Source organism: Quercus suber, unplaced genomic scaffold, assembly GCF_002906115.3.
Source record: "Quercus suber isolate HL8 unplaced genomic scaffold, Cork oak 2.0 scaffold_383, whole genome shotgun sequence".
NCBI lineage: Eukaryota > Viridiplantae > Streptophyta > Magnoliopsida > Fagales > Fagaceae > Quercus > Quercus suber.
In genome coordinates this window covers 200463-218749 of record NW_027069835.1, presented here as the reverse complement: position 1 = coordinate 218749, position 18287 = coordinate 200463, and the positions used below count along the sequence as shown (strand labels likewise).

Below are 18287 nucleotides of genomic sequence, written 5' to 3'. Positions count from 1 at the left end.
TAAATCAAAGTAACACTATATATCTGAGAAGTTAATTACTTACACTCTGAAGCCTTAAACACGCGTACTCTTTCTCTTGAACGACATCAGGTCATAGACCATTTAGAAGTGGAAAAGAATGAACAAAGCTCAATTTGCTCTTACTTTGTACAAATTAAATACAAAACAAATCATTGTACTGATGAACCTCTTCTTGATGTTTTATTTTGCCAATCCTGAATGAGGGAACGAAGGGTGCGATTAGGAGTAAGGTTGGTGTGAATGAGGCGCAAGTTTGTCATGGGTGAAGTATCATGCCCTGTTGATAGCCATTCACTTATGGCTTCTAGCTCGTATGAAAATCCATCTGCTGCCACATGTGGGTCCTTCATTATATCCTGCACCCAAATACATATGGATCTCATTTATCAAATACAATGGATATATATGGGTTGATTGAAGCATTATTACTTTCTTATTTTTCCCAATATCCATCCTACCAAACCTCCTAATTTGACATAATAATAATAATAATAAAATTCCAACTTTGGGTCTTTACTCTTTACCAAGTAAGTTCATTATTTGATTCTCAAAAAAAAAAAAAAAGTTAAGTTCATTATTTCATTTTATTTTTTTTAAGGATAAAACTTAGATCCAATACTCCTATGCACTAGACTTGATACAATGCGAACGCATGATAATATATGCAAACATGTGATAACATGTGTCCGTATCGTATCGAATTCAATGCACTGAAGTGTATCATATTGGATTTAGTGCATTGAATTGTTAAAAGTCATGAGTCATGCTATGTCCTTTTGAAGTGAGTGGCAACACTATGAAAGTGTGTGAAATCTTCGGTGAAATTTTCAGTGCTTGTAGGGGAAAAGCGGGCCCAAGTTAGGCCCAAACATTGTCCCAAGTTCTTTAGTCTTTATGTACTATATGTTGAAATTGGTTTGGAAAATGGGTTAAGAGGCGAACCTGAAATATGGGGCAAATGAAAACTCTGGGTACATCGTCTGTATCATCGTCATTACTCACTACCTGAGGCCCACCTCTTGCCATTAGAGCATCAGCCCTATTCTTAATTTTATTAAGATTTTCCATTACTCTTGAAATGTTCAAATCAGTATTGGGCTCACAATCAATGGACAAACACCTCAAAGCTAAGCCCGCAAATTCCTCTGCCAAATCCAAAGGCCAATCTCCGGAAGTTTCGTCCACATTCTGGACCAGGGCTGCCTTATCCAATGTCATTGCCTGCTCAACAAGCCCAGCCCAATTTTTCCCAGTCAGTAGCTCACACATTACAACCCCAAAAGCCCGAATGTCCAATCCCACATCGGATACATATTCATCATGGTCTTCTTGTGAGAACTCATAACCACTGATCTTTGCCACATGATTTCGATCAAGGAGGATACTGGATGTTGAAAGGTGGCCATGAACCATGGGCCTGGGCTGAATCAAGTGAAGGAAACTTAAGCCTAAGCAAACTTGGACCGCAACGCGGATCCGGTCATGCCATCGAAGGGCCCGACTTCTTGTCCTAAAGCTACTTCCATGGGAGGAAAATAACATGTCTCGTAGGCTACCATTGTGCATGTATTCAAACACCATGCATTTTAGCTCCAAACAAAAACCGACCATGGCTACCAAATTTGGGTGTCGGATATGGCCAAGCAGATTCACCTACACATAAGGAGTCGATCGATCTCAGTCAAATTAACAAATCATAGAAGAAGAAAAAAAATGTATAGATTTTCTAGAAACTTTCTAAAAATAAAAAATGGATAACATACATCAATATCATATATTTACTATAATAAGATAAAATTTATATCCCATAAATAGTAGTTGCACGAAATGGATGTCCTCTAGACGGGGAAGAAACGTCATGAAACAAATTTCTCACAATATGAGATATCCATGCATGTGAGAGAAATGTCTTATAATATTGTCTCATGACTCTCATCCTTATTACTGAGAACCATTCTGCAAACTATTAGTTATCAAACATGTTTATACAGTATATCTCTAATCATTGACCTCAACATTGCAGCCCTGTTGATTCATTGAATAAGATCCTTTTTTTTTTTTCTTTTCTTTTCAAAGTTTCATCTTGGAGAACTCTGAAAGAATTATTCTTTCGGTAAGCTCTGACCACTATGTTACATCTTTTAGAAAAACAACAAAAATTGCGGCTTGACTTTGCAAATTCCTTTTTATTGATTATTGGTTTGAATTTTCTACCAAAGTGATGGGTGTAAATTCTTACTCTACAGTACTGCTACCTAAGATTGTGACATGTTTGAATATCGTTGTGACTAATCTATAGTCAATTAATGTAATCATCATCCAATTTTAATTTGATTCAATTCGAAATTTTCAAACACTACAGTACAAGTGATCTAATTGGTGTAATAACCTATTACTAAATAGAGTTAATTCAATCGACAACATTAATTTGGAATGTATTTGTTGACAGACTGCCATCTTTGATGCTTTCTTAATTACTGGAGAAATCTAAATATATAGCATTGGTCAATAGAGAGAGAAATAAAGAAAAAAGAAAAGGAAAAATGAGGACCCATATATCATATCTACAACAAAACACAAGAAATCAACTATAGCTAATCCATGGTCAATAAAATCATACTGCCATTAAGGACCTCGGGATGGTAGATATTTATAAAAATATTAAATATTATAATATAGTTAAAATAAGCAGATTCATGGTAGAGCCGTAGAGTCATAAAATGCTACCAAACAGCAATCGATTGGAAATGACACAAATTTCTACTGTATAGTTTATTGCTTGGCTTCGGGTAACAAATTTTTAGTCATAACAATACAATAGTTTGTAAGACACTATTTTTCCTTTTATTCTCATTTCTCAGTTTTATGTAAAAGCCATATCAAAGTCATCTGATCTTAAGCATAAATAATAACCGCCTGTGTCAGTTCTCAAAAGGTCAACTATAAATAATTTAGTATTGTTATGTTTTAAGTTCAAAATTACTAATACTCTATTGTAATAAAAATTATATTGATTTCTTACATGAATATAATTTACTTTGACTGAAATTCTATTACCAAATTTTTAATAAGTTTAAAATAGTAAAATGCTACTCCAATTAAAATTCTATTACAGAAAATTTCTAGAATTTTATTTTTAAAAAGTTTCATTTTTAATATACGTAATTTTAATAATTTAATATATATTTTTATTTAAATTATAGAAATTGGGTATTACATATCATGCTTGCATGGTATAGTTTAAGGTAAGTATTATATGTTGTAGGAACAGGACATGCTTTTGCTATGTGATACACTACAAGAACATATAAACTTTTAATATACTTTTTTAAAGAAATTAAAGTTATGGTTTTGATAAAAATTCAATAACCAAATTTTAATTAGTCTAAAAGATGTTTTATTATTTATTGTAATTGTTGTATAATTTAAATTATAACTTTTGGTTTTAATAAATTATTAAACCTACACAATCCTAAAGGGCTGGTCTAATGGTTCCTAAAGTCTCATGATATCTATGAGTTAACCTTTACCTAATATTTTGAGGTTGTCTCCAAAGAAATTCCTCTCCGTAATTATTTGGTCTGCGTTTGTGAAATGAGAGGACTATACACACTTAAAGGAATAATCAAACCCTCCAAGGACTTTGGACACCCTCGTTAGCAAAACAAAATAAAATAATTCTCAAAGTTAGATGATGTGCTTTTGGCACATAACACTTTAAACTATTTTTTGTTCTTTAATTTGTACAATTTATTTTATTGTCTAGTTTAAATTAAATTAAATTAAATTATAGAAATATTTTATTTCATTTGGTTTTTAATTAATCTGTGCATCATACAAGTATATTCCTAATGCAACAATGTTATATAATAAAAGTTATATGTTATACATTGTGGTTGCGCTAAGTGAGCGTAATTTTCCCATGCGCAGACAATCTTTTATTATGAAAATAGTTTGTTCTAGGTAAAACAAGCTATAAAATAATTTAGATGTTTAAGCGTGCATTTGGACTTTGATCAACCATTTTAATATTGCTTGAAAGATTTTTTTTTTTTTTTTATTTCCCCCTTTTTTTTTTTTTTGAGTAAAATAATTTTCCCAATTAATTTAAGAAAGAAAGGGAACAAGTCTGCTTACCCAAAAATAATGCAACAAGTCCATATATATTTCATTTAATGTCGTGAATAATATACTAAAACATTTTAGCCTATTTTTTTAAAATCATATTTAGTTATAATCAATTTAAGTCAAACACCACAAGTAAATCCATATTTAAAGATATCAAATAATATGTAACACTTATCCAGAGTTTATTAAATTTTAGCAACCGATTCAAATCAATTGTTTTGCACTAATCGTATTTGATCAATATTTTTTACATTGCTTGAGAGTTGAAACCAATTAACTTAAGGATTATATAGAATGAAGATATTATTATATATTTTCTTATTTTTCTTTAATGTAATTTATAAATTTCTTGCATCTATTTACACAATGTATTCTTTTATACAATGAATAATGAATTTGCTTGTCACACGTACACGGTTATCCTGCTTGTTGTTCCTAAAATAAGCTCTAAAAAAAAGGGGTGTGCTTGGTTAGGGGAAAATGTTCCTACTTTGTCCTTCATACTTTCAAAAACCAAAGATTTTTGGCCTAAAAGCAAGCGATTTGAAGAGGTGTTCACTGTTTATTTTATATTTGAGAAAGCACACTTCATTATATTTTAAGATACAAAACACCTGGATAGAAGAAAAAAAAAATACTATTTTTTTATGACATAGTCTCTTTTATTTTTTTGGCTGAATTTTATGACATAGTCCAATGAAAGTTATGACAGCTACAAAAGACAATTTCTAGGCATAGAGATGAATCATGAATAAGACATTGTATTAAAAAGAAGTGAATGTTACCTTAGCATGGAAAACTTCGTCTGATAGTTCAGCTGATGAGTTGAGTGTTTTGATTGCAACTGTGCCATGTTTCATGCGCCCTCTATACACATAGCTCCAATCTCCTCCAGATTTCAATCTCAAACTCTCTGAAAACTCATGAGTGGCTGATCTGATCTCTTCAATTGTGTACTCCCTATAACCACAACTCAATTCATTCACTTTTGCAACCATGCTAATTGCATCTTTTTCTCTGCAAAACTCAATCCTCCTGTTAAGCACATCTCTCTGTCTCCTCAATTCCTCGATGTCCCTAACCATCTCGCCCCTTGTCCTTACCGCCTTTTCTAGCTGAGCCTCGGCATGAGTTTTTGCCAATGTAGAAATTTGGAGCTTGTTAGAAAGCTCGTTTTGGAGTTCCACAACTGAACCTAGCCTACTCTTGCTTTCTTCAATGTCACTTACTACTTCACTCATGTGTTCTTTTTCGGCCTCTAATTCTTTCTCCATCTCCATTCGCATTTTAACCTCTTCCTTTATCCAAGCTTCAAGTTCTTCAGTCTACATAACATGAAGGATGTTATTTATTTATTTTTTTTCCTTTATGAGGAAAGCAAACTATAATAAGAAAAGAGAAATGCTTTGTCAAATAGGAACCTTAGAACTAATATATTACCCGCTGACTGCATAAAGAAAGGATCCATTGAGCTTTTGAATGCTTTTCAACGTTTTCCTTAGCTTCTTTTCTCTTCAATTGGACTGTTTGCTGAGCTTCACTAATTTTTCTTCTTAGAGATTCAATTTTTTCTGCGAGACACTGATAGTGTACCATTTTTTTTTAGTATTAGAAAATCAGTATAACCATGAAATGCTATTGAAAGTCGAAACTAATAATAAAAATAATTTATATGATTATGAAGAAAACAAAGTATACATTTCCTGTAAAGACCAAAAGGGAGAGGATAAAAGGAGAGAGAAAGAGACTTCAAATATTAATTTTGGTTTAGAAGTTTCTTAGTATCATAACAAAGGGGCGGGCATCAAAGAACAAAGCATGAATTTGTAAATATCATCCAAAATGCCAAAGGTTTTGTAGTTCAACTAACACTCTCTAGTGTTTTCCACATTGTTATAACTATCGAATTATCAACCAAAAAAAATATATATATCTAAGATGCAAAAGAATCATTCATGACAATAATGTAGGCAAATATCATCCAAGATTGAAAAAGAATAATTCATGAGAATAATGTAGGCAAATCATTTGCTTTTTATTTTTTTTTATTGGAAAGGTAATTAAAAAATTACTAATTCTAAGTAAAAATTTAATATTTTGCATACATATACAAAGAAGATAATATAGCAGCAGCACATGATTTGATATGATAAAGATTAAGCAACTAATTAAGCAGAAAGAGTTTAATTTCTTGACTTTTCACAAAAAGGCAAAAAGAAAAGAAAAAAAAAACATGGAACTAGTTTGTTTAGCTCATAAGAGAAAAAAATAAATCAAAGAATAGACCATAACAGGGACCCCAGTTTTTAGGGACAGGTAACACATTTGAAAATGACAGTGGTACCCTAGCATCCAGATCCTATCAATATCACATGGCTAGTATAGTCAAAAGAAGGATAAGCCGAGTAAAATTTTCATCGCTGCAAAAAAGCGAAGTGGACTTGTCGAACGAAGACATCAGATTCTTTACAACCACTCCAAGTCCAATCTAGAACAAGAACAATTTTATTTTTTATAAATAAAAATAGTTGCAATTATAGCCACATATTGCAAAATAAAAAATAAAAAAATATATATGATATTTTAGAATTACCAGATTAGAATCAGTGTATTCCGGCAGATCTGACTCCGTTGGACTATTGTTGCCTTGATCATGATTATTATCTTCATCCAAATCTGACGCCACCAAAAGCTGGAAATAACTTTCAATTTCTTCGACATGGGTTTCCCACTGATTTTGTGAATTGCGCGTGTCCAAATCTATTGAGGAAGTGGGTGAGAGACGAGAATTTCTTTTTGAGGAATGAGCTGAAGGATCAGTAAAAATCTTTTCTATCCAATCTTTGAAAGAAGCTTTGTCTTTCACTTTTCCTACCACAACTCCCTGATCATCTTCCATGATTCCTTCATCATTTTGTCCTTTGAGGAACACTTGCTTTCCTCCACAGATTATGTAAAACTCGCAAAAATCAGGCTTGTTTTGAAAAACGTAGAATGACCCACTAATCGTGCTCTTTGATTTCCTATAGATACAAAGATGTATGATTGAATTAAACCACTGAAGTCATCTAAATCAACCAAATCCATCTAACTAGTACATAGAAGTAGTACATACCAGGATGAGGACTTCATGAATGTAAACCCCATGACTAATTTGGTTATTTGGAGTTCAGAAATCAAATCAAGAATGAGTTTCTGAATAGGTTCATCATTTTTCTTGACTTTCAATATCTCAGCCTTTACCTAAAAAGAAAAGGAAGATTTCTGAGAAGTATTAACTGGAGGTAAATATATAGTAACAAGATCCAAAAATATCAGCAACCATTACAGAAGCATAAAAACCCGAACCTTGCCACAGAAAGTTATGTACTTGGAAAGAAACTTGTCAATCTTTTCCTGCTCAAACTTCTTTAAAACTTCCAGTTTTTCTTCACTTACAGCACTAGCAGGAAGCTTGCCAACTGAAACATAAACATGAAACTAGTAAAACCCAATTGAAAACGCAAAGCATAACTTAAAAGTCAAATTGAATAACTTACATGGGGTGTAAACATATTCCTTGGAAATGTTGTAAGTAACATGGAGAATAACGATGGAGATTGGATGAGAACTCCATTTTCTAAGCGTCCACTCTAAGGTCTTGAATCCATCTTGTAGATCATTTCCAACAGCAACATAGACCTTCTCTGCTGGAGTATTATCCATTGGTTACTTGCTATGACCCTTCAAATTTGCTGGAAAAACAAGAAAAATCTGACTTAATTATCTATTGAGTTTAGACAATTCCAGCGAGACCCATCACCGGAAAAGGACTTGAAAAGTTGTTGAGGTAAGCAAATCAGTGTAAAACGTGTTGAAGGAAGGAATAAAAGTGTAAATTTTGTGGAAAGTGATGAAGAGTAGGCAGCTGTGGATTGAATTCCTAAAAATAGAGGTACTTGTGAAGATTTCAATGGGACATGGGAAATTTTTATGTCTGTTTAAGAAAGTAGGAGTAGCACGGCCTCGGTTGGACTTTTTTGTATGGTCTAGCATGAAAAGCAAGGTTGGGTTGGGTCCTCATTCTCGCTTAATTGGGTTGGGTCCCCATTCTCGCTTACTAAATGGAATATCTTTGCCAGTCTCAGCCTTGAATCTTCTTGGTATTTTCATAAGCAAGGATGGTTCGGTCCAAGTTCTTTGTTTTTATGTCCTTTGGTTGCTGAATAAGTAAATTGAGATGATTAGCATAAGGAGCTATTTTCAGGCTGGTTAAAGTAAACAAGCTAAGACAGGACTAGAAGTACATGTTTAGGACTGTTCATTTATTATACAAAGTCAAGTTCAAACTTAGGACCAAATTAAATTATATGTCGAAGTTAATTTTGTTTTTTTTCTTTTTTTTTTTCTTTTGAATAAGCTCAAAATTTTGTTTATCAAATATTTGATTAATTTATTATTTTTTCATGTATATTAAGTAACGACTAAAATTGTTTACCTAGCTATAAATCTGTGCTAATAATTAATAACTAAATTAGAGGTGAAATTAAATTGTTTGAGTTAATTGAATATAATTGTAGGGATAAGGGCCCAAAATTATATATTGGACCTTGGGCCTTATCCGAGGACGTGGGCATGTCCGAGGAGAGATAAATAGTTATGAGATATTCCAGTTTAGAGTCTCTTAAATAGGAAAAGGGGTAGAAGGCGGTCCAAGGAGGAATTCCTACTTGGCTATGACAAATATGGCTCAGATATATATTTCAACGATAAATGTGACCTTCATAGAAGTTCCAGTGATAGGGACATGCCTCACGAACATACGAGAATGAGGGGAAACCAAAAATATCTAAAGGAAAACTACTACCACCACATTAAATGCACTGCAGCTACTTTTCTGACCGCGTTTATGTGGAGAAGAATCTTAAACAGTGCTGCATTGACTACCACGACTCACAAAAAGCCAGAATGGGTGTCGAATAAGACAGACACTCGAGTAAGGGCTCAAATGATCAACAAGTGTAAGGTCGAGATGGCTTAAAGAGAGATATATAATGCAAGAGACTCTCCATGAGAAGGGGATCAGAAAAATAGAGAGGGAGAGAGAGTACTGTAGCAATCAAAATTATATTTGTACCCCATTGTTATTGATTTATATAAAAAATATCTCCTTGGACAGTGGATAGATTCAGCTCTATTTTCCTTGTTTGTGCTTGATCATCTTTTAAATTCATACTAGTCGTTGTCAAATTCATTAGAGCCTAGTTCTCCAACCCACTCTCTACAAATTTATTGCACTGGGCTCACTGGACCAAGATCCTATACATCTTTGGGCTTGGGCTGCAAAACGTGTCCTTACAATTGGCACCGTCTGTGGGAAGAATTTGTGTGATAGTGAGTGCAATGGTCAACTATGGTAGGTTTAGGTCCACACCAAGCAAAGTCCATAGCATCCCAACACGAAAATCCCTTTGCCAACCTCGAACGCAAGCGGGATAGAGAAGGCATCTTACACACCACACATACTGGTAAAAGTCATTCTTGAGTTGGGAGTCACGTCTCACAAGAGCAAAACAATAGAACCATGCAAAGGGAGATTGACGATTTAAAGAAGAAGCTGCGCCATGCACAACAAAAACGAACTCCCTTTAGTTCTAACATCTCCTCCAATGATGAAGAGGATGCTAGTTATAGGCAAAGATCAAGAACTCCACCAAGCGAGTCTTTCTCCTACGATGAAGAACATCATCACAAGTGAAGATACAAGAGCTCACCTCGTAAAGGTTTAGGAAACGACGCTATGAGTAAGGCGTTGAATCAAATCTCTAAATCACCTTTCATGCACAAGATAGAGAGGGCAAACTTCCTCAGCGATTCCATCAGCCCACGTTCACCATTTACAATGGTCGAACAGACTCTGTAGAACATGTGAGCCAATTCAACTAGAGGATGGCTGTCCACTCTAAGGACGAGGCTTTGATGTGCAAAGTATTTCCCTCTAGTTTAGGACCTGTGGCAATGAGATGGTTCGAAAGTTTGAGGGCTAATTCCATAGATTCCTTTAAGGAGCTCACCCGGGCCTTTAGCTCTCGCTTTATCACGTGTAGTAGGGTACCTCGGCCCTTAGACTTACTACTGTCCTTATCCATGCGAGAGGGGGAGACCTTGAAAACGTACTCGGACAGATATTGAGAGATGTACAATGAGATAGATGGTGACATTGATGACGTGGCCATCAGTACTTTTAAGGTCGGCCTCCCTGCTGGGCACAGTTTAAGGAAATCTCTAATTGGCAAGCCTATTACTAGTGTGATTCAACTCATGGACCGGATTGATAAGTACAAGAGGGTTGAGGAAGACCAACAGCAAGGGAAAGGTAAAGTGAAGGTTATCCCTCAGGAGAGGAGGGATTTCAGGTCGGACCGATTCAACAATAATCGACCTCGGAGAGATTTCGCTAGATAGTTAAGGTCTGCTAATACTCAGACAATTAATATGGTGTTCCGAGAACCGATGCATCAGGTTCTGGAAAAGATTAAGAATGAGTTGTTCTTTAAATGGCTAAATAAGATGGCAGGAAATCCCATAAGACGTAACCGAAGCCTTTATTGCCACTACCATCAAGACCAGGGACACACTACGGAGGATTGCAGGAATTTGTGAGACCATTTCGACTAGTTGGTCCGAGAAGGAAAGTTAAAACAGCTGTTGCACCGGGGCTTTTGTAGGGATGAGGGCCCAAAATTATATATTGGGCTTTGGGCCTTATCTGAGGACATGGGCATGTCCGAGAAGGGATATATAGTTATGAGAGATTCCAGTTTAGAGTCTCATAAATAGGAAAAAGGGAAGAAGACGGTTTGAGGAGGAGTTTCTCCTTGGCTATGAAAAATATGGCTCAGATATATATTCCAACGATGAACGTGACCTTTATAGAAGTTCCAATAATAGGGACATGCCTCATGAACATACAAGAAGGAAGGAAAACCAAAAATATCTAAAGAAAAACTACGACCACCGCATTAAATGCACTGCAGTTACTTTTTTGGTCGCATTTATGTGAAGAAGACCCTTGAACAGTGCTGCTTTGGCTACCATGACTCACAGAAAGTCAAAGAGGGTGTCGGATGGGACATACACTTGAGTAAGGGCTCAAATGATCAAAAAGTGTAAGGTCGAGATGGCTCAAAGAAAGATATATAATGCAAGAAATCCTCCATGAGAAGGGGATCGGAAAAATAGAGAGAGAGTACTGTAGCAATCAAAATTGTATTTGTATCCCATTGTTATTGATTTATATAAAAAAAAAAAATATATCCTCTAATAGTGGATAGATTCAGCTCTATTTTCCTCATTCGTGCTTGATCATCTTTTAAATCCATACTAGCTGTTGTCAAATTTATTAGGGCCTAGTTCTCCAACCCACTTTCTACAAATTTATTGTACTGAACTCACTAGGCCAAGATCTCATACATCTTTGGGCTTGGGCTACAAAACGTGTCCTTACACTAATGATTTTCATTTATAAACTTAAAAAAAAAATAATAATAATAAAAAAAAAAAAACTTCACTAATATTGAATGGTAAATTGTAAATTACACCCCTAAAATTTAAAAGTATTTGGATTTTACACCCTCAAATTTCAAAATTTAGATTTTACTCCTTGAAGTTTGGAGGTAGTTGGATTTTACACTCTGATATTTCAAAATTTGGATTTTATCCCATAAAGTTTGGAGGTGTTTGGATTTTACACCCCAAATTTTGAAACTTCAGGGTGTAAAATCTAAACACCCCCAAAATTTATAAAGTAAAATCCAAAAACCCCTAAAATATGGGATAAAATATAAATTCTAAAATATCAAAGTGCAAAATCCAAACACTCTCAAACTTAGGGGGTAAAACTCAAATTTTAAAATTTCAAGTGTAAAATTCAAATACTTCTAAATTTTAGGAATGTAATTTGCAATTTACCCAACATTGAATTATTAAAAGTTATGTAGAATTTTTACTACAAAAATAGACTATTTATTTTATCAATAAATAATAATTTGATATCGTATGAAATTATTTATAAGCTTAGACAATCCAATTTTAAATATACACAATTATATTTTTATAATTGTATAATATAAACTTATAATATTATGTATACTTAAATATAGTCATGATATATATAAGGACAAAGTTTGGCAACAAACTTAGTTGTAGCTTAAAACTACAACTTCACTTAATATCTTTTTATTGGATGTAAATTTTGACAAATCCACCATTGAATTACATTTTTTTATTATATTCTCCATGATTGCAAAATTTTAAAAAAATCAACAATTAATAGGTATGTCATCAATCACGTGTTTAAATTTCAAGTTTTTGTAATATAATATTATGCATAAAAAATAAATTTATGGATTGAATAGTAAATAACATTTGGTGGATTTGTCAAACATAGGATAATGTCTCACTTAATACTTGTTACTAGATGCGATGTTCGATTATTAGAATTTTTTTAATAATCAAAACATAGGATTAAGTTTGTCTCATTTGGTAAATAAACAAGCACAAAGAAGTTATTTTTCTTGTCAAGTCTAAGTTATTTATAAACAACTTATTTCCTTTACAATTTTAACTGTATATATTCACTTGATCAGAAATTCTCACACTTTTATTGGGAAGTGTTTTAATCTTTGAAGACATAAATAACTTAAATCTTTACTCACTATAATGTGAGACAGTTGATTATTCATATTAAATCAAGTGTTTATTATATGCAAAAGTCTATTTGGACTTTGGATAATGTAAGACGTCAAGGTAATGGGGTGGCTCATGCCTTGGCTTGAAGAGCGAAAACGACACTTCCTTTACTAGTCTGAATGGAAACTATACCACTAAACATTCACAGTAGCTTTGTAAAAAAATTTACTTCATAGTTTGAGTAAAAGTTCGCAATTTTGATTCTTAAAATAATAATAGTAACTCTCACGTTTAGTTCTTCTTCCTCAATGGACATTGTCTCAAGTAATTTATTATTCAAGGAGAAATTTGGATAAGAACTTCACAAATATATAAAATTAATGATAGGAGTCTATGCATTAATTCCTTTTAGGATGGTAGCTCAGAGCTTTAGGATCCGTTTGGTTAGGCATTTTGGGAGATTAAATTAACGTTTTTAAAACTCACAACTCTGTTTTGCAACTACAATTTCTCATAACTTTTTTAAATGCTTATTTTAAACTCAAAACACAGTTTTCCAACAACTTATACAAACGCATCATTACCAGAAATCGTACTTATCTTTATTTTTATTTTTATTTTTAAAAACTCATCTAATTATTTGGGGTGTATATGGGGTTATACACCTAACAAATTTGTTTTTATCAATCACCTAACAAGATTCTATATATACTTTTACTGTTTTTTTTTTTTTTTTTTTTTATGGGTACTTTTACTGTTCTTAAATAAATTAAAAGTCACGTGTTTAAATTTCAAGTTTTTGTAATATAATATTATGCATAAAAAATAAATTTATGGATTGAATAGTAAATAACATTTGGTGGATTTGTCAAACATAGGATAATGTCTCACTTAATACTTGTTACTAGATGCGATGTTCGATTATTAGAATTTTTTTAATAATCAAAACATAGGATTAAGTTTGTCTCATTTGGTAAATAAACAAGCACAAAGAAGTTATTTTTCTTGTCAAGTCTAAGTTATTTATAAACAACTTATTTCCTTTACAATTTTAACTGTATATATTCACTTGATGAGAAATTCTCACACTTTTATTGGGAAGTGTTTTAATCTTTGAAGACATAAATAACTTAAATCTTTACTCACTATAATGTGAGACAGTTGATTATTCATATTAAATCAAGTGTTTATTATATGCAAAAGTCTATTTGGACTTTGGATAATGTAAGACGTCAAGGTAATGGGGTGGCTCATGCCTTGGCTTGAAGAGCGAAAACGACACTTCCTTTACTAGTCTGAATGGAAACTATGCCACTAAACATTCACAGTAGCTTTGTACAAAAATTTACTTCATAGTTTGAGTAAAAGTTCGCAATTTTGATTCTTAAAATAATAATAGTAACTCTCACGTTTAGTTCTTCTTCCTCAATGGACATTGTCTCAAGTAATTTATTATTCAAGGAGAAATTTGGATAATAACTTCACAAATATATAAAATTAATGATAGGAGTCTATGCATTAATTCCTTTTAGGATGGTAGCTCAGAGCTTTAGGATCCGTTTGGTTAGGCATTTTGGGAGATTAAATTAACGTTTTTAAAACTCACAACTCTGTTTTGCAACTACAATTTCTCATAACTTTTTTAAATGCTTATTTTAAACTCAAAACACAGTTTTCCAACAACTTATACAAACGCATCATTACCAGAAATCGTACTTATCTTTATTTTTATTTTTATTTTTAAAAACTCATCTAATTATTTGGGGTGTATATGGGGTTATACACCTAACAAATTTGTTTTTATCAATCACCTAACAAGATTCTATATATACTTTTTTTTTTTTTTTTTTTTTTTTTATGGGTACTTTTACTGTTCTTAAATAAATTAAAAGTAGACATTATTTCATAATTGATAAATTGGGACAAAAGCAGTGAAACTAGAAACCCAAATCAACCTAGAACTTAACTACTAGACAAAAATGTAGAAAGAAAATTGGGTTATATATATACTTGTATTCCTAGAAGTATACAACCAGAATCAGTTAATTACTATGCAGACAACCCATCCGGAGGAATTATATATTATTTTGACATCTCAAATATTAATACTAAGACTAGGACAATCTTCAGCAAGTACATTTTAAAAGAGTAAAAGGGAGACAGATGTCTCAACTCTATCATCCTGTGCTCCACAAAGAAAAAACAAGTTAATCCTGTAGGAATTGAGGTGGTTCTATGAGACTGGGAAGTTGATTTATGTATTGTTGGTGATTGGGTTATTGATGGGTACTTTTGGAGTATACTCCCTCCCTCTCATATAGGGGTGGGTCTTATCCACCATGGGGCCCACCCTTATTTGAGAAGGAGAGGGTATACTTCCAGACTACCTAATAAATTTCATTATTGGTAAAGGAGTTGTACTGGCAAATAATTATAGTTGAATCTAATTCTTTTTATATATATACAAGATATAAATTCTACTATAGGCCCTTGCTCCCTACACTCGACAAGTATTTATACTTGTAAAGTTACTATCGCGCTAAAAATCCGCGGTGGGTTAGTTGAATATAATTATAAAGAGCAAGACTTAGATACAGTACTTAGACGTTGTTATTTCGGTTGCCTTCTTAAGATTTTGCTATGTGAATTTTTTCTCATTAGATGGAAATATATTTTTCAATGAAGTCTCTGCATGGCTGAATTTTAAAAGGAAAACGTAAGAAACAACACTTAAGATACTGTATCTAAATTTTGTCCAATTATAAAGTGTGTCTTGAACTCTTCTTCTTTAATTTGAAAACTTTCTATTAGTGGTCCTTAATTAATACACATGACCGTTGCTCCCCTTCCAAAACAAAAATAAAATAATTTTTTATTGACAAAAAAATCCTAAAAATAGAAGATTCTAAAAAAGCTAATAATTAAATCCTTTGGTTCGATTTCATATTTCTTATTCTTGAATGAACAAAATACTTTGCACCTATTTTGGTGCAGGCGGAGCCACAAAGGGATTGTCTGTTTTTGTTGGCAGAGCAAGTCTACAAATTCTGCTACTTGTTAGAAAAATGGACTCATCATGTAAATTATTCTTGTTGCCTCTTTTTAGTGTGCCAAATACAGCAAGGCTGGAGTACTGCTGTAATACGTGGCTTATTATTAAAAGATGGAATTTGATTGATTCAAATCTTTTATTTTACAACATCAAAGAAATTTCTTATGTAATTCTTATGCATCTTGTCTATCTTTTGAGAAAGCTGCTAATATTATTGAAACTATAGATGAAATTGGTCCCCATCACGATCCCAATCTATCTAGAGCCCGAGATTTGTTAAGCTCCCAAGCGATCACAAAAGTTCTTAACAAATCAGTCACGGCATCTCTATTTTGCTTATTAATCATTACGTGATGTCGTGTCGTGTGGTGATTGATTGGTGAGCCATCGTTGAGGATCATGCAAGATTCGTGACTGCTGACTCCAAACATGTCCTTTTTTCTTCTTTTATGCTGGTACTACTTTGAATGCTTTTCTGTTTATGACGTTTTGATCGTTCGCAATTTATATTCTTGTAAAACCTTTATGGTAGATTAAACCAAATTGGGGGTGTAGCTCATATGGTAGAGCGCTCGCTTCGCATGCGAGAGGCACGGGGTTCGATTCCCCGCACCTCCATTTTTTCCTATTTTCCTTTTGTTTTTCATTTTTCGGCCCAAAAAGGACAAAATATAGTAGAGCTTGAATTCGGGGTCCAAATTTCAAGCAAGCTTTGGCCCAATATACATGAATTAGGACTTTGGAATACAGAGGTTGGAAAGTTGTCTGGTCTTGTAGGCCTGGGCCGATACCTGATTGGATTATTCTCCCCAAAGATAAAATAGGAAAAACTTGAACCAACTACTTCATTTTTCACCATGAATGTCAAGGACTATCCATTTTGATGTGAATCAAATTACTCCTTCTGCAAACTTGTTTCTTCGTTAAGGGCACGTTCTAAACAGTAATTACATAGGAATAAAAATAGATATTATAAGAAATATAAAATACTGTAATGTAATCCTTATTACTATTCATTTGTTTTGTGACAACACAATAATAGAACCCAGAAAACAATGAAATGAAAGCATTTTAAATCAAACTTAAGATATTTTAGGAAATATCTTACTCATATAATTATATTTTCTAAAAAATAATATTTTTTAAATTTGAAAGAGAGATTAGTTATTTTTTATGATTTTTTATTTTCATAATTGTTATGTGCATATGTAAAGTTTTTTTTTTTTTTGAGTGTGCATATGTAAAGTTTTTTTTTTTTTGAGATAAAAATAGAAAAAGTTTGTTTATTTATAAATATATTAATTGTATAAATTATTATACCTACTAATAAATAATTATTACATCCGTTATAGAGATGATTAGTTATTCTTCGTTTTAAAGAATAGTCATTCATAAGGAATAATTATTCTCTGTAATAAAAACATAATCAAATTACTAAATAACTAAATCATAGAAATAACTATTACATTACAGTGCCTATACAGTCTACCAAACACACCCTAAAATTTTATTCATCGTCATTAACATTTACTATCTCTTCTTGTTCTTTTTATTTTAATAATTAGAAAAAAAACATTTCTTCTTAGTATTTTAGTTTATTGGACTTATAACAATAATGACAAAAATAAAAAAATAATAATTATATTGTCAATTAATATCTTATTCATAGTATAAAAATTAAATTTGTAAATATTAAAGTGAAGTGTAAGTGTGTACTATGTAGTCTAAATTTTGTAGGAAAAAGAGAGGAAAAAAAACTGATGAATATGTTATTTTATTAGGCTAACTTAAGTAACCTAATAATTTTGTGTTAAAAACAAGTCTAACAACTTGTTAGATGAAAATAAAAGTACAAATTTTAACAAAAAATCATTTTAAAGCATTTGTCTATGTATCGTACGATTTTATGATACAATATGATACGAACACTGTATCATACGATTTGTAAGTACTTATGATACAAAACTTTTTACTCACAATATGTATCATATGATACGATACGTATCGCGTATCGTACGATACTAACAACAATAGCACCATCTCTAATGGCTTCTCATTGTAGCTACAAGTTTGGATTTTAATTTTTTGATGATCTGGGTCCAATTTAATGATGATTTTGATTTACCTTTCTGATTCTACTAGCTTAATCGGCTAAATCCAACCCTAAACATCAGTTAACAGGTTTCCAAAATGATTTTCAAAATCAAAATTGTTTTATTTTCCCCAAACTAACAACTAATATCAAGTTTCATGTATTATTCTTGATGCATACATGATGTTATAGGACATATGCCCCTAAACTATTCAAATATTCAATTTATACTACATTGCACAATATAATAAGAGATAGTCAAAATGATGTAGTAAATACTGTTGGGCTTCATAGGGTGTCTAACATATTTCCCTTGTGTAATTA

At 32.3% G+C, this 18287-nt stretch overlaps 1 protein-coding gene and 1 non-coding gene across 2 annotated transcripts; one reads left to right on the top strand and one right to left on the bottom strand.

The window, feature by feature from the left end:
• LOC112017968 (putative U-box domain-containing protein 50) lies at nucleotides 1-8308 on the bottom strand. Its single transcript, XM_065760828.1, has 8 exons — nucleotides 7689-8308; nucleotides 7498-7610; nucleotides 7265-7392; nucleotides 6743-7172; nucleotides 5590-5730; nucleotides 4935-5474; nucleotides 964-1674; nucleotides 1-377 (listed from the first exon to the last, which is right to left on the bottom strand). Exons 1-8 carry the CDS (start codon nucleotides 7852-7854, stop codon nucleotides 171-173), a joined length of 2436 nt encoding a protein of 811 aa, XP_065616900.1. The 5' UTR covers nucleotides 7855-8308; the 3' UTR covers nucleotides 1-170.
• Nucleotides 8309-16416: 8108 nt separating this feature from the next.
• On the top strand, nucleotides 16417-16489 carry TRNAA-CGC (transfer RNA alanine (anticodon CGC)). Its single transcript has one exon. It is a non-coding gene; the product is annotated as a tRNA-Ala (tRNA).
• The last annotated feature ends 1798 nt before the right edge of the window (nucleotides 16490-18287 follow it).

What these genes read in the sequence shown, in the direction of transcription:
- LOC112017968 (XM_065760828.1), bottom strand. Translation starts at nt 7,854, where the DNA reads ATGGATAATACTCCAGCAGAGAAGGTCTATGTTGCTGTTGGAAATGAT. An exon ending in GGAATATGTTTACACCCCAT is followed by an intron (nt 7,611 to 7,688) that starts GTAAGTTATTCA and finishes TTTATGTTTCAG; the next exon opens with TTGGCAAGCTTCCTGCTAGT. An exon ending in AATACACTGATTCTAATCTG is followed by an intron (nt 5,731 to 6,742) that starts GTAATTCTAAAA and finishes GTACACTATCAG; the next exon opens with TGTCTCGCAGAAAAAATTGA.